Source organism: Sorex araneus, chromosome 3, assembly GCF_027595985.1.
Source record: "Sorex araneus isolate mSorAra2 chromosome 3, mSorAra2.pri, whole genome shotgun sequence".
NCBI classification, from domain to species: domain Eukaryota; kingdom Metazoa; phylum Chordata; class Mammalia; order Eulipotyphla; family Soricidae; genus Sorex; species Sorex araneus.
In genome coordinates, this window is record NC_073304.1 from 201753128 (window position 1) to 201775947 (window position 22820).

Below are 22820 nucleotides of genomic sequence, written 5' to 3' on the forward strand. Positions count from 1 at the left end.
ACCATGGGATGGTTAAGTTTTTGTCATAGGATTTACTAAGCAGTATGTTGCTAGTTCTAATTGGTGCTAATAATAATTCAATTATTCATATAATTTTTAATTAAAGACATTCTCAAGGAAACATTAACCATATATTAATGCTCTTGATTCTTTTCACATATCAGGATTTCCCTGACATTTCTATAAAGGTGAGGGGGGTTGTGCCATATTCGGCAATGCTCAGGGGCCATTCCTGGTGATATTCGGGGGACCATATGCAATCCCGGGGGCCAACAGCATGCGAAAAAAGTTCCTTAACCACACCTCCCCGAACCTAAAGCCTTTTGTTTTTTCTTTTGGGATATACCCAGTGGAGGTGCTCAGTGGAACCTCCCAGCAGTATCCCCACTGTGTAATCAGCCACTGAGTCATCTCTGTGGCCCATCTGCAAGTCCTTAAAAAACAAAACAAAACAAAACAAAACCGAAACAGGGCCAGGAAGGCAGCGCAAAGGGCGGCAGCACCTGCTTTTCACGCAGGAGGCTCAGGTTCTATCTGTGACCCAAACCACATGGTAACCTAAAAAGCCAACAAAGTGATCCCTAAACAACACAGTGGGAGTAGCCCCTAAGCACAACCAGATGTGGCCCCAAGCCAAAAAGGAAGTAAATAAGTAAAAAAAATACATCAAGAGGTGTCAGAGACAAAGTGCAGGGGTGACACTTACTCTGCAGGTGGACAACCTGGGTTCCACCCCCAGCACCAAATATGGTTCCCTGAGCACTGCTAGGAATGGCCCTTGAGCATAGCCAGGTGTGGTCCCAAATAACAGCCCCCCCAACCAAAAACAAACAAACAAAAAATTCAAATGTAGATATTCCAACTCTATCCCCAGAGATAATGATTTAATCAGTAAAGTCCAAGCATCAGAATTTTAAATGTTAGCCAGGTGACATTAAAATGAACTTGTCTTCAGAACTATAGCAGTAATGATTGTCAAAAACTATTCAATGAAAGTGTGAAACTATATTCCTAAAACAGAGTGTTGTAAGCTGAAAAACAAAACAAAACAATAAATTAAAATGATTTAAAAAAGTTGGAAGAAAAATTTAAGTATAAAGAATATAGCTGATACTTACATTGAAACTTTCTAAGGTTGATCAATCCATGGTCTCGAATAATTCTAGGGGAAAAAAAATCACAGTTATCTGTTTATTACAATTAGCTCTGTATTTCATAATATCTTCCACAGGCTGCTTTATCATGCCCGGAGCCTTGCCATCTGCTTTGCCACTCAAGACACATCTCTGCTCTCACAGGCAAGTTTTTCTTTTGTTTGTTTTTTGGGCCACACCTGGTGGTGCTCCAGGCTTACTTCTGGCTCTGTGCTCAGAGACCACTCCTTGGCGACTCAGGGGACTACACAGTGTGCCGAGGATCAAACCTGGGTTGGCTATGTGCAAGACGAGCCCCTACCTGCTGTTCGTTCTCTCTTTCTGTCTCTCTTTCTGTCTCTCTCTGTCTCTCTCTTTCTCTCTCTGTCTCTGTCTCTCTCTCTCTCTCTGTCTCTCTCTCTCTCTCTTTCTCTCGTCCCTCCCCAGCAGTTTTTATTACACATCTGAGGCACTCTGAGGGGAAATACTGGTCCAAAGAAGTCACCACCCACAAACTGTGGCGGGTGCACAAGTCAGGAACCTAATTTTCAGCTGTCAAGCACCACACATTTTGTTCTCCTTGTGCACAGCTGACTCTCGGAATTTGCTGGGTGAATGAATAAGTTGATGAGAACACACAAATACTAAAAAAACACTCGTCTGCTGCTTAAGATGAAACAGAAGGGAATGTGTTCCCATGTCTTAAAAATTAATCTATTCAGTTTAGGAAAACGATAAAATTGAGACCTGCCGTTTAAGAGAAATCTGTTAACCATAAAAGGGCAGCATAATCACACATTCAACACTTACAACTTCACATTCATAAGACGCTTTGAAGCCATTAAAAAAAAAAAAAGTCACACATATTTAATGAAAAGGCAACATAAAGTGTAAGTTCTAGGGGGTGGAGAAATAGTACAGCGGGTAGGGTGCTGCTCTTGCATGTAGCTGATCTGGGTTCAGTCCCTGGAACCACATTTGGTCCCCTACTCTGGGCTGGAGTGAGCACAGAACCAGGAGTAAGCCATGAGCACAGGTGGATGTGGGCCAAAACCCAAACAAACCAAAACCTCTTTAAGATCAACTTCTGATCCCTCCATTTTATTCTTGAGAGAGCCACTGCCACTGTCACTGTCATCCCGTTGCTCATCGATTTTGCTCGAGCAAGCACCAGTAATGTCTCCATCGTGAGACTTGTCATTACTGCTTTTGGCATATTGAATACGCCACGGGTAACTTGCCAGGCTCTGCCGTGCGGGCGAGATACTCTCGGTAGCTTGCCGGGCTCTCTGAGAGGGGTGGAGGAATCAAACCTGGGTCGGCTGTGTGCAAGACAAACGTCCTACCGCTGTGCTATCGCTCCAGCCCTTTTGAGAGAGCACAGTCTAATTGGAAAAATGCCCCCTTTTCATCCCTCACAATCTCTGTGTATACCCTTCTCTGAACTTATACAGTCTTTGCCAGAGGTCTGAGATCCATCTCAGTATAATTTTTTTTTGGAATTTTTAAGAAATTATTTTAGATGAAACTCTTGTCATAGAAAATGTAAGAGGATATGAACCACAGCATCTCAATTCTTAAAAAAATGTGGCATGGGCCATAGAGAGATAGTACAGGAGCAAAGGTGCTTGTCTTACACATGGCCAACCCCAGTTTGATCCCTGACACTGCAAATGGTTCCCTGGGTATCACCAGGGGTGAACCCTGAGCAGAGCTAGTTATAGGCCCTGAGCATCACTAGTGTGGTCCACCCACCCCAACCCCCAAAAGTGAGACTGGGGATCATAATCCAGTGGTAGAGTGCCTGTCTTACAAGTATGAGGTCCTAGGTTCAATTCCAAGAACCTCACACACACAAAATGGACATAGAATTCCCACTAGATGGAAACATTTAATCCAAGGAGGGTAAGTATCTTCCACAAGGGCACAAGATGTGCCACAAGCAGAATATTCTTATGAACTATGAGTGGTCAAAAATCCCAAGCTGAAAGAAGGCAGAATGGTTTTCTATACTTAATTTATTTTTTAATTTTCAAAAATTGTATTGAATCACCGTGAGATAGTTACAAGCCTTCATGTTTGGGTTACTAAATCACACAATGATCAAACACCTATCCCATCCCTCCACCAGTGCACATTCCCCACCAATATCCCCAGTATACCCCCCCTTTCCCAACCTCCCCCTGCCTCCATGGCAGACTTTTGGCACGCATCTCCCATCCCAACTGATTCCTCCAGCCATCATTTTCTTACTGATCCCTTCTCTATTCCATCTGCCTTCTCTCCTCCACTTATGAAACAGGCTTCCAGCTATGGGGCAATCCTCCTGGCCTTTGTCTATACTTACTTTTTCCGCCTCTGTCTCTCCTTTAACCGGGAATGATAGATATCTACTACAGCCATCTTCAGAGCTACAAGCAAACAGAATCAGATGAGTAAGTAGAACAGCAAGCATGAATAAAACCAGGAGAAAAATAACTTTCACCCAAACTGTTCTAAATTTTGAACCTTATTCCATACTCAGGAGAGCCAGGAAATTTGGTTTTTTGTTTGTTTTTTGGGGTCAAACCCACTGTGCTCAGGATTTACTCCTAGCTCTGTGCTTGCTCAGGGATCACTCCTGCAAGGCGCGGGAATCATATGAAGTGTTCAGAATTGAGCTTGGGTTGGACACATCCAAGGCAAGTGCCCTATCTCTCCAGCCCCACAAATTTGTATTTCTGGAAATAAAATCTCAGAACATTCAGTTTCTTATCGGTAAACTATAGTGAAGTTCTTTTCCTATATATGTACCCATCATCCCGCAGACAACATTTTTTTCCCTTTCTACTAACCATCTCTTTTATTTATTTTATTTTATTTTTTTGCCTTTTGGGTCACACCTGGCAATACACAGTGGTTTACTCCTGGCTCTGCACTCAGGAATCACTCCTGGTGGTGCTCAGGGGACCATATGGGATGCTGGGAATCAAACCCAGGTTGGCTGCATGCAAGGCAAATGCCCTACCCGCTGTGCTACTGTTCCAGCCCCTAACCATTTTAGATGTCAGGATTACTGACTTTCAAAGGACAATTCCCTTAGCAGTCTGAACTCTGTAATTAATACATCTGCTAAGGTAGCCATTACAGTGAACTGTGATCGTAACTGTACAAGAGTAAGTTTAGGAGACAATGTCAAGACAAGACTGATGTGAATAAAAGATGGCACAGACATTTCTCCCAAAGTATCAGGAATCAGCTTGTGGGGGGTCAGGGGGGTTGGCAGCTAACAACCATCTAGGGGACAGTTTGGTATTTGGCAGTGGTAAGTTTCAATTAGTCCAAGAAATGTCCAAGCTGTGTTTGTTTGCCTGTCCATGATCCTCTCCCCACTACAGTCTCACAGTAAAGACATGGCGAAGAACCACGGCTGGGGGCAGGGGGGGTGGGTGAGGGGTGGGGAAGGACTGGATTCCAGGCAATGAATGACATGGTCCCCAAGTACACTGCTGGGGCAATCCCTGAGCCCTAACCTCAAGCACTGCAGGTATGGTCCAGAAATGGAGGAAGGAGGGGAAGGAGGAGGGAGAGAAAGGGGTCGGTCAGCCCTGAGAACAGAGCCAGAAAGAAATAACCCCAAGCACCAACAGGGATGGCCCAATCTCCCACCCCCACCCGTAGAAGTCACTTTCATGAAAGCAGCAAGAGTTGAGCAATGTATAATCCTACTGCATTGTCAACATGGTAGCTTCAGCAGGCTATAAAAATAAATTCTAGGTGCTCCACTCTAACTCATCATTATGCATCTCAGCTGCTATCTGTCTTCAAGACATCTCAGATGAGAAGAAATACCCAAATCTAAAAATGCTGGGCGTTAGAAATGACACTTTGAGAAACTAATCTCAAAAAGAATGATGATCGCTGAATCTTCTTAGGGGAAACCAGTCTACGGGCTGAAAACTCTGGGGTCTTCTTGAAATAGGGGTGGGCTGTCTCCCCAACCAGAAAAGCAAGTGGTCCCCGCCCACACCCGCTATCTTGTCAGCAGAGAAACGGCCCAGCTCCACAACTAATCTCTAAAAGAACATGATGCCGCTGACTCTTCCCAGGGAGACTGGTCCGGGCTGAGGATTCGGGGGCCTTCTTGGAGTGGGGCAGGCAGATTCCCCTTTCTGCCTGAAGACATCCACCCACAGCCATTCCCGACACCCTTCAACACAGAGACAGCCCAGCTCCACAATTGAACCTCATCAAACTGCCAAGCCACCAAACTGTTTCAGATCTATAGCTTCTGTACCGCATGGCTGCATATGCATCCTCACATTTCCTAGTACCGTCAGCCCAGTAGGACCATAGCAAATCTGCTGAAAAAGTTGCGTTGAAGACCACCAAGACCACTAAACAGTAACAAGGCTCGACTAGCACTAACCAAACCAGAAGATCCTCAGACAACCACTGTGAGATCTATTATCACAAAGCGACTCTCTCTTATGAATCTAAGTTTTGATAATTCCATTTGTGTTTGTGTTATGACAAACAATATGAAGTAAATTTGTTTGTGCCTACAAGGGGGACAGGCTGGGGTGGTGGGTGGGAAACTTGGAGGGAAGATAACACTGGAACATTTAATACCTAAAACAACTGTAGTATGAACAACTTGGTAAATCACATCATATAATAAAACTTTTTTTTTGGGTAACACCCAGCGATGCTCAGGGGTCCATATGGGATGCTGGGAATTGAACCCTGGTTGGCCACGTGCAAAGCAAACGTTCTATCCACTGCTATCGCTCCAGCCCCTAAAACATTTTTTTTTTAATTATAAAATGAAATGCTGGGTGAGGGGTCAGAGCAATAGTACAGCAGGTAGGACACTTGCTTTGCATGTTGCCAACCGAGGTTTGATTCCTGGCACTACAGATGTCCCCTAATCCCATCAGGAGAGATTTCTTAAACTCAGAATCAGGAATAAGCCCTGAGCACTGCCAGGTAAGGCCCAAAATACAATGAATAAATAGATAAGTAAAATAAAATACTGGGCAAACTTACTCCAGGTTTTTCCATCTTGGGTCTGAAATATACATAGCCTATATTTTAGCTAGATGATCTTAAAGGGAAAGTGAATGTAATACTTTTAAAAGTTTAAGTACTGGGCTGGCGGGACAGTCCACATGCTTTGTGTGCAGGAGACCCGGGTTTGATCCCTGGCACCGCACTGTCCCTGAGAACTGCCGGAAGTGGCCCCTGGAGCAACAAACCCCTAAGCACTACTGGATAAAACAAAAAAGTAAGAAAAAGAAAAAAATCTTCACCACCATGAATGACGATGATTGTGGTTTTGGGGCCATACCCAGCAGTGTTCAGGAGCTACTCTTGGCTCTGTGCTCAAGGCTCGCTCCCGACAGCAGTGCCTGCTCAGGAGACCATGTGGTGCCGGGGGTTGAACCCAGGTCTCCTGGATGCAAAGCATGTGCTCCATCCAGCCTGTCCAGCTTGTTCAGAAAGGTGAGTAACATTGCTTCAATTTTCCTCAATTCTGCTTGAGTTAGCTGATCCATGTAGATGCACACAGCCAAGCACTGTTCTGTAACACAACTGCTTCATACTCTGCTGATGGAAATGAGCACTACAAGCATATGTCATCATCACAGCAGGCAGAGAGAGGAAGGAACGAACCACTGACATCCAGTATAACCGAAAGACAAGAACTCTTTGTTTTGGGGCCACACCTGGCAGTACTAAGGGCTTACTCCTGGTTCTGTGCTCAGCGATCGCTTCTGGTGGTACTTGGGGGATCATATGTGGTGCCAGAAATGAACCGGGGTCAACCATGTGCAAGGCCCTACCCACTGTACTACGTCTTCAGCCTCCATGATTTCGTTTGAGAAACAGAATTAGGGAGCCAACAGTTCAAGATAGAAAAAGAAGGAAATTCAATAGCTAACAGCTAAAATACACTAAGGACTTACCAAGCCCCACGCTCTTCACACACCCTCTTTCACTTACCCATCCAATACGAGTTCAACAGGAAAGGAAATCCTTAAAGATCCAGCAAAAAAATTACTGCCAATTTTGACAAAATATTTCTCCAACTGCTCCAAAACACTAACTTATCATGCTGTTTCCTGATATTTGTGTGGGGATGGTTTAATTAAAGCATAAAAACACTAACAAGACAGTGTTACCAAAAACAAACTATGAATAAATACTGCGGGTCACACTCCTTAATCATTTCAGTCATTTAGACTTGTACAACTGGCCTGGGAGAACAGCGGGAAGGGAAGGCGTACCTTGAAGCAAATGCAAGAGCCAGAGTTCTCCCAGGGGAAAAGAAAAAGAAAAGTTGGTTCTGAGTCTCTCTCCTTTCTGTAAGGGGGGGTCAGAGAACAGACTGGAGATTACACATTCTCCAAGCAAGAAGACCAGGAGGACCAGAGCATATCAGGCAGAAGAGAAATGTGAAGGCAAACAAGTTTCCATTCTACTTAAAATGACTAGACGTTCTGTCAAAGGTTCGTGTTCTCTCTCTCTCTCTCCCTCCCTCTCCCTCTCCCCCTCTCCCCGAAATGACCATAACCTAACCACTGACTCAGCCCTTGAAACTCAACTTTGGGCGAGGAAAGGATTCCAGGTGGCGACACTGGAGACGGATTACCAAGTTCCCAATGACTCCCCTTAAAATATTTTCAGAAGTGGGCAGAAGTCAGAGGCAGATCCTTCCCACAGCAATATATTTCTAACATTGTTCAAAATAGCTGGCAACATGTTTCTGTTTTCCTGACAGAAGGCACTTACTGCTCGCTTGGCAAGAACACCAACTAGGAGCCCTTCACTGCAGGGAAGCTGATCAAAATCCTGCTGTGGCCACAAAAGTAGAAATACTTGTGTGACTTAGGTATTTCCCAGAAGCAAAGCTACCTCCTCTCCCCCAGCTTTGGCCAAGATTTATACCATTTACGTTTGTGAAGAAAAGATCGACCAAGTGAGCTAATTGGAAGGCTTAGGCAAGTTAACATTTCTGTGAAATTCCCTAAATGTGAAATGAGAAAGATTGTTCCCACTTCTCAGGTTAAGAAAATGAGGGATGTATGAGCAGAGCACTGCCAGGAGTAATTCCTGAGTGGATGAGCCAGGAGTAACCCCTGAGCATTGCCAGGTGTGACCCAAAAAAATGAAAAAATGCTGGTGGAATTTTTGTGGGTTCAATATTGTCAATGACAGTGCTGAAATTAAAAAAAAAAAAAAGATAAAAAGTTTAAAAAAGAAGAAAAGCGACAAAAGAAAATGGCGGGGCTGGAGCAATAGCACAGCAGGTAGGGTGTTTGCCTTGCATGCGGTCGACCCAGGTTCGATTCCCAGCATCCCATATGTTCCCCCGAGCACCGCCAGGAGTAATTCCTGAGTGCAGAGCCAGGAGTAGCATCACTGGGTGTGATCCAAAAAGAAAAAAAAAAGGCCTAAAATCTAAGCACCTCCCACCACCACCAAAATAAAACAGCAGGGAACCAGCTACTTATTGCCCTGGCCACAAAAGCAAACAAACAAAACCAGAAGCAAAAGCATGAGATTGCAAAGACAGTGAAGAGAGCAGAGACTCAGGAGACAGCAGTCCTGGTCATGTCTCCTGACAAGGAGGTCACATCCCCTCAGGCAGGGTGCCTGATGTTTCTATTCCCTCTATAAAATGAGGACAGTTACCCACTCAGATAGCTTTGTGAGGGTGGGATGAGCTCATCTGTGAAGAGTCTAGAAGGGTTCCTGGGAGGCTGGGGGGGATGGTTCAAGTGGTCGAGCATGTATTTGGTATGAGCAAGGCCCTGAGCTTCATCCCTGGTACCATATGGCCCTTTGAGCAAAACCAGGTGAGTCCCTGGTAGCCTCCGTGGCCTCAAAAGGTGTGACCGATCCCTCTTAAAAAAAAAAAAGTCAGGAGTAAGCCCTGAACAGTCAGGTGGGGCCCCCAAACAAAACTAAGTACCTGGCCAACAATGTTAAGTGTAAGCTCCTGTTTATGTGGCAGCAGGGTGGCTAAGGGGCTCAGATAAAGTGTCTGCCCTGCAGACGTAAGGCTCCACCCTGACACTGCTCTGTGTATCAAGTTTGATTCTCCTGGCATGGCTGTCTGTAATCCTGAGTGGCACCACCACCAAAAGTGTGCAATCGGGCTAGAGAGACAGTCGAGTACGTGGGGCCCTTGGCATGCAATCCCTAGAAAATGGAGAGGGAGAGAATGTGTGTGTGTGTGTGTGTGTGTGTGTGTGTGTGTGAGATCTCTCCCCACATCATGACAACAACAAAAGAAGAATAAAAATAAAACAAAGGGAGAAAAAACTATTCAGATATGCAACACTGAAGAAAAAACACAAACTCACTACAGGGAAAGAAGCTCACAATTCCTCATCTGCCTGGGTTAGGAGACAGGGATGCTTAGGTGCTGCGCCAGAGTTGCAGAACCTGTAGAAATCTGGGACAAGGGAGGCCCAAAGTCCCTCAGGTCAAGGGAATTAAGTCACTTGTCTGTATGGAGGTCCCGTGTGTCCTCCTTGTGGAATTCTGTGTAAACATACCATGGTGTGTTTATAACATAAACATACCATTCTCTTCTCTTAGAAGAGAACCAAGTCAGGAGACTTCGGCACCTCTTTCTGCTTAGTTTAATAAAAATATGAGCAAGTGTCGTTTCCTAATTTCCTTCCGCAGGCCCTGCTTCATCACCAACACCCTTTTCTAGAGCACAAGTGCTAAGCTTTCTGGTATGACTGGAATGCGATTATTCTTCCATTGTGTCCCAGAGCTCTATAATAGACCAGTCAAGCCCATTTTATTAGACAAACTCCATGAATCAAAGTAAATCTTCCGGTGAGGAGCCAGGATTGGTGACATCAGCTGATCTCCTTGATGTCTTGGTATGGAACACCAAACCCTGCCAACACACGGTGTGCTTCCTTCCAGCAGTCATAAATGAAGGCACATAAAAGGAATGTGGTTAATGCTCAGTGGGATCAGGAGTGTAATGGCATAATGGAATAATGGAATGGTAATAACACCAATCAGAATTATGTGCCGTCTCTTGTGGACACATTAGTACTCTCTGACTAATCAGGAAGGCCCCTTCTTCACTGGCAGGGGACAGAAGCAATCACAGTCCAGAGTCCAAGGACTTGCCCAAGAAGATCACACAGTGACTAAGAAGCAACGCTGAGGCTGTGTGTCCTGCAGGGCAGTCTGTGTGCTTAGAAAGCCCGTGTTCCTTCCTCCCGGGTCTCTGTGGGATCCAGGCCCCTCTGCGGAGAGCTCAGGGACACGGTGCTGAAGGGCACTGTGCCCCGGGCCCCTGGGTCAGGCTACATGAGCTCAGCCACACACAGGCATTCCTGGGTGGCATCAGGAAGTCAGTCCCTTGATCTCTAGGGCTGCCAAAGCTCTTTGAAGTGTTCTCACCTTTTAAAAGGGACCCAGTTAAACGTTTTATAGTTTGCTACCAGACAGGGAAGGAAAGAGGACACAGGGATTATTATATGCATCTTACTAAACCAGTAACTGTTGCTCTGGATCTAGTTCAAATGAATCAGAACCAAATAAATACTGCAGAAAGAGCACAAATAACTAAAGAATAATATAAGTTTGAAATACTAACAAATAAAGCTTTTAAGTGTCTTCAAAAAAAAAAGTTTTTTGGGGGGCTGGAGTGATAGCACGGCGGGTAGGGCATTTGCCTTGCATGCGGCCGATCCGTGTTCAATTCCCAACATCCCATATGGTCCCCTGAACACCGCCAGGGGTAATTCCTGAGTGCAGAACCAGGAGTAACCCCTGAACATTGCCGGGTGTGATCCAAAAAGCAAAAAAAAAAAAAAAAAAAAAGTTTTTGGGTCACACTTGGTGATGCTTAGGGGTTACTCCTGACTGGGCTCAGGAATCACGCGTAGATTCCTAACGGACATCACTGGCTATTTTGCAAGATTCGAACAGAATGGTGTCGGCATGGCATGGAGAAACTGTGGCAGTGGCCGCAGCATTGCAGCGCCAACATAGAGCTGTGGCGGCAGTGTGCACAGTGGCTCATCCACTGTGAGGTGCTGTCAGCCAACCCCGGGTGACCTGGGACTCAGCACAGGTGTTCGACCTGTCACAGACCCTCCGCGATAGGGTCCTGCTCTGCCAGCCGCTCAACAATCTCCAGGGGCACTCCATCAACCTCAAGGAGATCAACCTGAGGCCGCAGATGTCCCAGGTGCTGCCCAGAGACGTAGGCAGGTGCGTGTATGTCAGTGTGCAGATCGTTACAACATGCCAGTTGACCAAAAGCTTACATTCGGTAGACTGGGAACACCTGTAAAGGCGATTAGAGGCCGCCCCAAAAGTCCCTGTCCCTCTCAGAGAGCCTGGCAAGCTACCAAGAGTATCTCGCCCACACAGCAGAGCCTGGCAAGCTACCCGTGGCATATTCGATATGCCAAAAATAGTAACAATGACAGTCCTCATTCCCTTGATCCTGAAGGAGCCCCCAATACACCATCGGGCTATACTAGCGCACAATAGGGACCAATGGAAACATTGCTGGTGCCCGCTTGAGCAAACTGATGAACAATGGGATGACAGTGATACAGGGACAGTACTCAGGAATTACTCCAAGTGGGGCCTGGGGAACCATATGGGGTACTGGATATCAAATCTGGGTTGGTCACACGCAAGGCAAGTGACACAACACATGCAGGGCCTTACCTGCTGTACTATAGCTCACAAATGTTTCTGATTTTCCCTTTTGCTCCCACTTAAATTACAAAAAGGATCACAAGTGTACCAGAATAAATGCAAATTCTACTTCACAAAGAATGAAGGACAAATTCAAATACTAACAATTAAGTATTGTTAGTATTTTGAGGCTTATGAAAGAACATGGTACCATATGCAGCTCCCTGAACACTGCCAAGAGTGATTCCTGAGCAGAGAGCCAGGAGTTAAGCCCTAAGCACAGCCGGGTATGACCCAAGAGCAAAACCAAAACAGAACTCCTTGAATTAGGGTCTAGAGAAGTGATTCAGAAATTTATCTTCTTGGTCAAGCCATTACTGCAGTACTTTGAAAAGTACTGTATTTAGGAACAGTATCTAAGAGGATATTTGGAGGGACTACTGTGGTAGTATAGCAGACAGGCCACTTGCATGAGGCTAGCCCAGGTTTGATCCCTTGTACCCCATATGGTCCCCTGAGCTCATTAGAAGTGATCCCTGAGTACAGAGTTAGGAGTAAACCTTGAGCACTTCTGGGTGTGGCCCAAAATCCAAACCAAATCAACAATAACAAAAGCCTTTGGGGGCCAGAGAGATAGTACACCTGGCAGAGTGCTTGCCTTGCAGGCCTCTGCCCTGGCTTCGGCCCTCAGCACCCTTATGGTCCCCCAGACACAGTCAGGAGTGATCCCTGAACACAGAGCCAGGAGAAGTTAGCCCCGAGCACTGCTGGGTGTGGTCCAAATTCCCCCTCCCTCCAGCCCTCCAAAAAAGTTATTTATAAAACTGCTCTTTTTGCATTCTGGGTAAGAAAACCTCGAGCCCCCAAATAAGAGCACTTTCATGAGAGCTGGTGTGAGCGAGGAGAGATCCTGAATACTGCACACTCCTTTCAAGGGAACAACGCGCGGGAGAAAAGACAGTAACATGAGCTGCCACACTGAAGAGAGGAGATTGACATGGAAGACGGAACAAGCACAAAGGGGTGAGGGAGAGCTAAAGTAGTTTGCTCTCAGGCTTTCCTCTTTTAGTTCAATCTGCGTCACTTTGACTTTCCTCAACGTTGTGTGGGAGAAAAGAGGAGGAATAAAATTTTGCAAAGCAAACTGCCTAAGAAATACCAGAGGAAAAAAAATCCTGAAGGTCAAACTTCTGTAGGGCTCTTTCTGGGTCCAAAATCTGCTAACAAACACCTGGCCAGTCTTCTATGGAAAGACTGAAATGCCCCTGCTAGTGACACAGTACTAATTAATGCAACATAAAAGTCAGTTTTTTCTATTCGCAGACTCATATGAATCATATTTCTGAAATCACCTAAAGGTTTCACTTGCCTGTCTTCCCTGAAATATGGAGTTACGATTGTTTGGAGATTACAGACTCCAAGGGAGCATTATTTACCTATTGCATCATATTCAATTCTGGGTAGAAATGAACGAGGAGATTGGGAATTACTGACATATGCAGCTGCCTGATAATGAAAAAAAGGGGGGTGGCGGGAGAGATTCCACAAAGTCTAGCCATCTACTCATAACAGAGCCACTTAAATTTAAACAAAAGAGCGGAGGTAAATTCATAGCGCATTGACTCTTATAGATGAGATCTGAATTCCTAAAAATTCAACAGTTCTGAGAAAGCAGGTGATTTCCTAGCTGGTCTATGAAATCCTTATAGAAACTTCCATTCTTCTGTCCTGCCACGGGAAATTTGGGGTAACACATTATAATAAACATCTAGTATCAGTGGAGTTGCTATTTTCTGCTTGTTTGGGGACCACACCCGGCTGTGCTCAGAGCCTACTCCCAGCTGTGCATTCTGGGTAAGAAAACCTCGAGCCCCCAAATTAGAGCCCTGTGCCCCTGCAGTCCAGTGAGCTGTCTTCTGGGTCCAGTAACTGCTATGTAAGTTCCTAAGTCTAAGACTCCGTTCCTTCTAAAGAGTCACTGAGGGTGACTTCACCCATTAACTTGGTCAAAAGAAAGATCACAGTCCCAGGATGGAACATTTCCAATGACCATTATAAGAGCAACAGTCCCAGCATCATCACAAGTCATCTTCACTGATGTTTTTTGTTAGGCTCATTAGCCCAAGGCTTGTAATTGCTTTTTTCGCCTGTGACCCCCTTACGCAGAGAAATGTTTACATAATCCGTGATATATAAAATAGTTACAGACATCAAACATTAACTGACAATAAATCATAAAGAAAATTTTTTGGTTTGGGGACCCAACTGACAATGCGCAAAAGGCTACTTCCAGCTCTGGGCTAGGAGGCTGCTCCGGGCAGTGCTCCGGGGACCATAGCATCAGGGATCACACCTGTGGGTCCTGTGGGCCGGAGCAATAGTGCAGTGGGTAGGGCACTTGCCTTACCCACTGGGTTCAATCCCTGGCACCATAAATGCTCACCTGAGTCCATCAGGAGCAAGTCCTAAGCACCACTGAATATGGCAGAAAAACCGGAAGGAAAAGAAGAGGTATGGGAGGACACTCCTGGCATTGCTTGGGGACCGTGTGGCACCAAGGATTGAACGAGAGCTTCCATCATGCAAAGCAAGTGCACTAACCCTTTGACCTATCTCCCCAGCTCCAAGAAATTAATTTTTAAAGTTTTTGAAGATTTTTTAAAGACTTTCGCAATAGTTAATTGTTAGTAGTTAGTTTTGTCCTTTATTCTTTGTGAAGTAGAATTTACATTTCTTCTGGTACACTTGTGATTCTTTTTGTAATTAAGTGGGAGCAAAAGGGATGGGGTGGGGAGGAAGGGTAAGGGAGAAGGGCGGACGTGGGGATGCAGAGACCTCCTACATGCAAAGTACATACTCAGTCTGCTGAGTGTATCTCTTTGACTCCCAAGAATTTGTTTTTTTGTTGTTGTTGTTGTTGTTTTGTTTTATGGCCACACCTGGTGGTGCCTGGGGTCTATTTATGGCTCCGCACACAGAGATCATTCCTGGTAGGGCTCAGGGGGACCACATGGGGTGCCGGGAATTGAATCTGGGTCAACTGCATGCAAGGCAGGAGCCTTACCCAGCGGATTATTGCTCTAGCCCCCACTTTTGTTTTGTTTTATGCACCACACCCGGGGCTACTCCCAGCACATTGCTCAGGGGACACTCCTGGCAGTGCTCGGGGACCATGTGACACCATGGATCAAATGTGGGCCTCCATCATGCAAAGCATGTGCACTAACTCTTTGACCTATCTCCCCAGCCCCCCAAAATTAATTTTACAAGTTTTTGAAAAATTCTTTAAAAGACCCTCACATTATTACCCATGTGAGGTTACAGTTCTAAGAAGTCAGTATGAGTAAGGTCAGCAGCTTAACCACTAGATTTTCAGCCTCATTAGGGCAAGGAGCATCCTTTACTCATCCTTGTATTCCCAGCACCCAACAGTGTCAGCATATATTTGCTCTCAAGAAAAATATTTGCTGAAATAAAACATTACCATGTAAAATGTCCGAGTCATCTTCAACAAAATCGATGTCTCTCAGGTCCCATTCTGCATAATTGTCAAATTCCTGTTTGGGGAAGAGAATTCCCATCCCAAACCCATCAGCTGTGAGTAATGCCTTATAGTAGCCATGAGTTTGACACAACAGAAAATGCAAACACTTGTTCAAAAATATTGAATGGTGCATAAGGCCAGAACACTGCCCAAAGTAGTAAGAAGTCACAGGGACCATCTGAGAGGGTTTAGGGAGGAGTAACAGCAAAACATACGAACAGTTCAAGAACTAAGTAAAAAAAAAATCTATTGTTTTAAAATTAGAATGAGTCTATTCATTAAATCTAAGAAAAATCTGACTCACTAGGTCTGTAAGATTTTAGGTGAGAAGACTGACTGCATTAATTTAGCTTTTTACTACTGTCGGAAGACATTATTTATTCAATAATAATATCATGAACAAAATGCTGACCTGGTGTGTGAGCAGCAGCAGTGCGGTTTGCCAAACATCCAAATAAACCCCAGGAACGTCATAGTTATAGGGTCAGATGACAAATTAAGAAAAGTGCGACTATATTTACATGGCGTTTAACTCCATGATTGAAGGAGGAACACATAAAGGTATTTTATAAACATTCATGGGTTTTTTTTTCATATATACTTGAGGATACAGTATAGGGATCAACAAAGTATAGCCCTGGCCAAATCCAATCCACTTCCTGTTTTTGTTTTTGTTTTGTTTGGGAGTCGCACCTGAAGGTGCTCAAGGGCTACTCCTGGATCTGTGCTCTGGGACTGCTCCTGAGGGTACTGTGGGGGATGAGGGGAAGTACTACAGAGCTAGTGAAAGAACCAGGCCTTCTGCATGCAAAGCCAGTGCTTAGCCCACTGAGTTCTTTCTCCTGGCCTGAACTTGCTGTTTTTATAAATAAAGCTTTATTGGAACACGGGCATATTCATTTGTTACCTACTGGTCATGCTTCATTTGCATAATAATAGCACCGTTTAACTGCAGTAGAAACATGGCAGCATGCAAATCTAAAATATTTGCTATCTGACCCCGAATAAGGTCAATACATTGTTAAGACTCAGAAATCCATACTTAGCAAGGAAGTGGGAGCTAACACCAGTCAGTGAAACTAACTGAGTTCTTGGGCTGTAGTACTTTTACTGTGTCGACATGTGAAAATGCTCACAACCAAGAAAAAGGTCGAAATGGAAGAACATTTGGCAGCCTAACACCCAACAAACTGCAGTACTTCTGAAAAAAAATCTCTTTTGAGGGGTGTGGAACCTCTGGGTAAGAGACACGAGCCTCATCTGAGACAAAAGCGAGTTTCTCCTACCTCCACGAAGTCTGCTCGGGCCGGCATGTACCCCGCCATGTCCCGGGAGAGCAGAGAGTCAAAGGCAGGTCGGGGAGGGTCATCTGTAGCTGTAAGAATTTAGAGTTTTTCTTAGTTACTTAATAAAAGAGTAGCACGTAAAGGCATAACAGAAATAGGCCTCACACTCTGGAATATTTTTGTCTGGAGAAAGATGGGGTCTGACAGAATAAACGAAGTTCAGATTTTTTTTCTTCTGCCATGGGTCATGTGTGCAAAACACATGCTCTACCATAGAGCCACATCCCATCCCCCAACATACATTTATAAAGGGAAATGTAAGAAAATAAAGTAATATGAAAACAGAGTGATTTCTATTTTTTTCTTTGAAGGGGGATGGGCTGGGACCATACCTGGCAGTACTCCGGGTTCACTACTGCTGGTGCTGGGGTCAAAATGAGGTCAGCAGCATGCCAGCAAGCGCTATCACTCCTGTGTTACCTCCCTGACCCCCAAAATAGTGATCTATTAAAAAGGAAGTTAAGATTGAGGGAATTCTTATGGAATTTCCCTCAGACTTTTGATTTCCTAGTTCAAATAAAAACCAAATCTGATTTTTTAATTTTGTTTGGGGGCCACACCTCACAGTGCTCAGGGCTTACTCCTAGCTCTGTGCTCAAGGATCACTTCTGGTGTGCCTCAGGAGACCCTATGTAGAACCTGAGTTTGCTGCCTGCAAGGCAAGTGTCTTACCACTATACCAATTTTCTAGCCACAACACACACTTTCTCTTGCTATGATAGAACATTAAATATTTGTTCCGTATTCAGTTCCCTTACCCTAGAGGACCAATCTCAGTTTACAAATCTCATTCAACAGAGAGGTTAAAAATAAAAATCACATTAAACACTGGAATTGCAAGTTAGCTCGTAGTACCAGATCAGGATCTTGCACACAATATTTAACTTTCTGGAATCTCAGTTTTCTTGTGTGTAAAACAAAATATTTGTTCTGTTATCCCACTGAATTGATATTAGGGGGAAAAAAACCGATGGAATGTGTTTGAAAACAAAGGACTAACATCCAAGTAGGAGTTTCATCAGGCTTTGGGTTAGTCAGCTACAAAACTGCAGAGCATGAAGAATTCTTCCTCTGTGTCATTACTCGTGCTCGGGGCCTTAGTCAGGAAAGATGTCCACTCATAATTCATCACAGTTGGGTTTGTTTGGTTTGCTGTTGCTCTGTGAAGGACCTGAACCTAAGACCATATACTCTACCTATGGAACATGTGCCTGGCCCATTGGTTATATTGTACAAGAAGGCCCACAGGTCCCTCAGCCATGTAAGATTTTGTTTTTGAGCCACACTCAGTGGTGGGAGGGCTCACTCCTGGTGGTGCTTCGGTGACTGTATGGGGTGGCAGAAATCAACGCTGCATGGGTGGGGTTATAGCTCAGGGGTAGAGCATTTAACTGCAAATCCACGTGGGCCACAGGCACCTAAGTGCCCTACCACCTGTCCTGTGAGTTTTGTCTCTGGCTCTATAATTTTTTAATTTTGGGGGGGAGAATGAGAGAGTACGACACACCACATGGGCAAAACACACAGCCAATTAAGCTATCTCTCCCGCTCCCACTATTATAACCAAGTGAACAAAAGGAGCATACTGTTTCCTGGGCTTAACACTGAAATGAATAATAATGAAGCAAATACTGGATTCTTTTACATAATTAATATTTACCCTCATAAATTAGCATGTACTCAAAGATACCATGGAAATTTTCACTCATTTTAAACATCTCAACTCAGAGAAACAAAAATTAAAGTGAACTGCTATGTTCAAGAGCCTTGGAATGGGGCGGACCCACACACTGGCTCCAGGTGCCCTGACATCCAGCACAGAGCACTCAGTGACCTCAGAGACACATCCCCTCCTCGCCCCATGAAGGCCTGCCTGACTATCAAGAATTGCCACACCAACTCCTCCCATCATCTACAAGCACTTCAGCTGTCCAGGCCATGAAATCACTGTTTATCTGCCAGTGCAACAGAGCCTGAGGGTAAGCCCAGTCCCTCCCGCCAGCACAGGGAGGGGCTTACACTGGAATGGGATGGCGGTGTCAGCAGTTTTTGCCTCCTCCGCTTGCTTCAAATTGAGCAGGGTGGATGCGAACAGAGGGTTATTGATGAAATGCTTCATGTAGTGCTTCTCACACTCCTCCTTGGTCTTGGTACACATCTGATTGGCCACATCTTGCCTAGGAGAGTGTGAAGAAAAGGCGAAAGGAAGCGGGGCTTCATTTATTCCTCATGCTCAAAACATGATCTGTCTTCCCATATTTATCATTTTAATCCCTACAATGTCTAGAATCTGATACCTCCAAACTGATATCAGGGGGATATCAGCAGAACAAGAAGACAAATTATGGAATACCTAAAGTTCCAAATGCTATGTCAAGATGTGCAGACAATAACTAAAAAATCTTTTCCTTTCACCCCCAAAGAAAGAAAAATCAGTTTAAAAAAATTAATTCTGTGTAAGATAAGTCCCAAGGACAGAAAGGCTATACATAACCGGCTATTTCAGAACATTCAAAATATATTTAAGTATAGGGTTATACTTGCATATTTGATAGTTTACCAAATACCTCACTTGAACATGTTTTTTAAACTAGCGCTCCTAAGATCAGTCAACCACTAGCTAGAAACATTCACAGCATCATTAAATTAATCCTAAACATGTGGTATTTACTACCGATTTCAGACACAAAAATAGGAGGCCCAAAGAGACTTAAGGATCTGACTCAAGAACATAAAGCACAAACAAGCAAGACACAAAGTATGTAAGAGACAAAACCTCAAGATCCTGAAGCCTCATTGAGATGATGAGAGAGGCAGAGATGAAATGCTGTCAAGTGCCCTCTCAATTGCTCTCCCACAGCCCTTGACTTGTCCTACAAACCTTTAAAATGCTCTAGTTTCAGGGCTGAAATGACACTACAGTGGGTAGGGCACTTGCCTTATACGCGGCTGACCCAGGTTCAATCCCTAGCACCCCATATGGTTGGTTCCCCAAGCCCCACCTGGAGTGGCCCCTGAGTCCTGAGCTAGAAGTGTGCCCCCAAAACCAAAAAAAAAAAAGGTTTAATTTTATAAGACAAGGAAAAGGAGGAGTGGGGGCTAGAAAGATAGTATAGTGGATATGATGCTTGCCTTGAAGAATGGCTGACCCAGGTTTGATCCCCAGATCTCTACATGGTCTCCAGAACCCACCAGAAGTGATCTCTGAGTGTAGAGCCAGGGTAAGCTCTGAGCATGGCCAGGTGTGGCTCAACTGCTCACCCCCTACCTCTGCACAACTCCAAAAAAAAAAAAAGAAAGAAAACTCAGTATGTGGAAATCAAGATCTGGAAACAAGCTAACTGCTCAATGGCAAGATGAGTGCATAAATAAAATGTGGTATATCAACATAACAAACCACTACTTGGCTGTAAGAAAATAGTCTTGCCTCCTGATACAACACGGATGGAACTGAATAGATGTCATGCTGAGGGGGAAAAAAAAATCAGAAGGAAAAAGACAAATATTAGATGATCTCACTCATGTGTGGTATATAAAGAAACAGAGCAAAGGAATAGACAGGGTCCAAGGAAACAAGCCCTCAGCCTCTAACCGCACAGTCAACGCTACCGAGGAGGGGGGAGAGAAGAAAGGGCTGAAAGGGCCCAGTGAACTGCCATGGAAGGATGCGGTAAGAGACCTTCACCAATCAGCCACACGAGCACACAAAGTCACTCTGAACTCACTAAGCGTCATACTGGTCATACACAAAACATATTTAATAACACCTCCCTCTATTTGGTTCAGAAAACCAAAACCAACAGCATGAAAAAGACTTCCTAGAGGTAAAACTGAGAGCAGTGGCACTCTTATTAAGGGGAGTCCCCCTGGACAGGAACAAAGAGTCTGTTCAATCTTGGCAGGCTTTGTCCTAAGGTGGGTACCCACACGCTAAAAATCAGACATTAGAAGAGGAAGCGTTGACACATTTGGATTTCAGGCTGTGGTGGTCCATCTGCCTAGTCAGGATTCTTTTTTTTTTTGCTTTTTGGGTCATACCCGGCGATGCACAGGGGACCATATGGGATGCTGGGATTCAAATCCGGGTCGACCGTGTGCAAGGCAAACACCCTACCCGCTGTGCTATCACTCCAGCCCCAAGTCTGGCTTCTTCACATAATCAGGGCATCTAAAGTTAAGAAAATGTCATAAAACCAGGGGCCAGGATGACAGTACAGTGGGTAGGGCATCTGCCTTGCAAACAGCCCACTCGGGGTTCAATCCCCCGCATCCCATATGGTTCCTCGAGTACCACCAGGAATGGTTCCTGAATGCAAAGCCAGGAGGAGCCCCTGAGTGTTGCCAGGTATAGACCAAATACCAAAAGAAAAAAAAAAGATTTTTAAATGAAAATTTCATAAAGTCATAAAAGAGCAGGGACTGCTGAAAAGTCTAAACTTACCCGTACTTCAGAAAGAAATAAATCACTGGCCTCTAGTGATACGCAGATTGGCTCTGTGAGGGACGAGATACCCATGTCCTGGGAGACCATTCAGCCTCGGACGGTGAGGCGCTAAGATGTACAAGGCTTGTCCCGGAAGCCACTGAGCAACAGGAAAGCAACACCTCTGCCTCCCCGTTACCAACCCCCAGGCTCTCCTGCGACTGCTGCTTGCCCTCCGAGCACGGCGGAGCAGCAGAACCCTGACCTCGGGGCTCTTACCAATTTCCAAAGCCACAATCCATCACAGCTTCTAGAAGGGCCATTTCTTCTTGAGCAGTCCAGCAAGGATCAAGAACAGGAAAATCTGAGGTCTAAAGAGAAAAAAAACAGACATGACGGCAATGGAAAGCAGCACCCCCAGCTCCAGTGTTGAATGACTGTCATTCCCATGGAACTTAGATGTACCTGAAATACAGTTTTCTACCTCCCCCAGCCCCTATGTCCACAATGAGCTAGTCTCTAAAATGGATCATACCCTATAAATGCCATATAACTCATGAAAAAAATCTTTAACTTTCAGTCACCACAAAGATTAGAGAAATATTATAGCATGTTCCCTAAGCTAAGAAGAAAGGGGAACACAAATTTATGTATATTTATTCTTCTCTCTCTCTTTTTTAAGTAACTTCTCTACTGCAAAGTCTTAGCCTTTTAATTTCTTTATAAATTTTTGGGTCACACCCAGCAATGTTCAGGGGTTACTCCTGGTTTTGCACTCAGAAATTATTCCTGGTGGTGCTTGAGGGATCATATGGGATGCCGAGGATCGAGCCCGAGTTGGCTGCAAGCAAGGTCAAACACTTACTCGTTGTACTATTGTTTTGGCCCTTCTCAGCCTTTTTAGATAGAAAAAATAAATCAGTATTAAGAATAAGCTGGCATGCGGGGCTGGAGCAATAGCACAGCGGGTAGGGCATTTGCCTTGCACGTGGCTAACCTGGGCTTGATTCCTAGCATCCCATATGGTCCCCTGAGCACCGCCAGGGGTGATTCCTGAGTGCAGAACCAGGAGTAACCCCTGTGCATCACCAGGTGTGACCCAAAAAGAAAAAAAAAAAAAGAATAAGCTGGCATGGGGCAGGGAAGGCAAAGAAAGTGAAAAGCCAGACCTCTCTGAATATTCCTTATAGATCCAACTTTGAAAACGACTACTGTACATAGTTATTGACCAATTACTTTTCTTAATTACAAATTTTTTTAATCCTGAGGGAATCGAGAGATAGCTCAGTGGGCTAGAGCACATGCTTTGATGTAAGGCGACCAGGTTTTGATCCTAACACCACATGGTCCTGCAAACACTGCCAGGAGTAACATCAAAGCCAGAAGTATTTATCCTTAGCACTGCCGAGTGTGGATAGCACCCCCCTTAAAAAACAAACAAGCAAAAGCCCCCAAGATCGCAATAGTCCAAAGCTAAATGAAACAAACAAATAATCCCAAAGCATAATCACAGGGAAAAAAGTCCAAAGTGACTTTGAAAACATATTGACTGTATTTCCAGAAAAAATAAAAATTTAATAGTAAAAGGAAGTAGATGGGGATGCTGCTCATAGACAGAGCAACTTATTTTTATGTGTGAGCTCTGGTTTCGAGTCCCAGTACTATATGGTCCAACAGGTACCACTCTGGGACATCTCCAG

The 22820-nt window shown here is 44.7% G+C and overlaps 1 protein-coding gene across 1 annotated transcript in view; it reads right to left on the reverse strand.

The window, feature by feature from the left end:
* Positions 1 to 22820, reverse strand: part of TADA2A (transcriptional adaptor 2A) — a 71616-nt gene that overhangs the window by 19869 nt on the left and 28927 nt on the right. The window contains exons 5-10 of the mRNA XM_004608594.3: positions 21400 to 21491; positions 18717 to 18874; positions 16638 to 16726; positions 15292 to 15364; positions 3481 to 3544; positions 1119 to 1162 (exon numbers count right to left, since the gene is read on the reverse strand). Coding sequence (XP_004608651.2) covers positions 1119 to 1162; positions 3481 to 3544; positions 15292 to 15364; positions 16638 to 16726; positions 18717 to 18874; positions 21400 to 21491 — 520 coding nt within the window. The remainder of the gene's footprint in view (positions 1 to 1118; positions 1163 to 3480; positions 3545 to 15291; positions 15365 to 16637; positions 16727 to 18716; positions 18875 to 21399; positions 21492 to 22820) is intronic.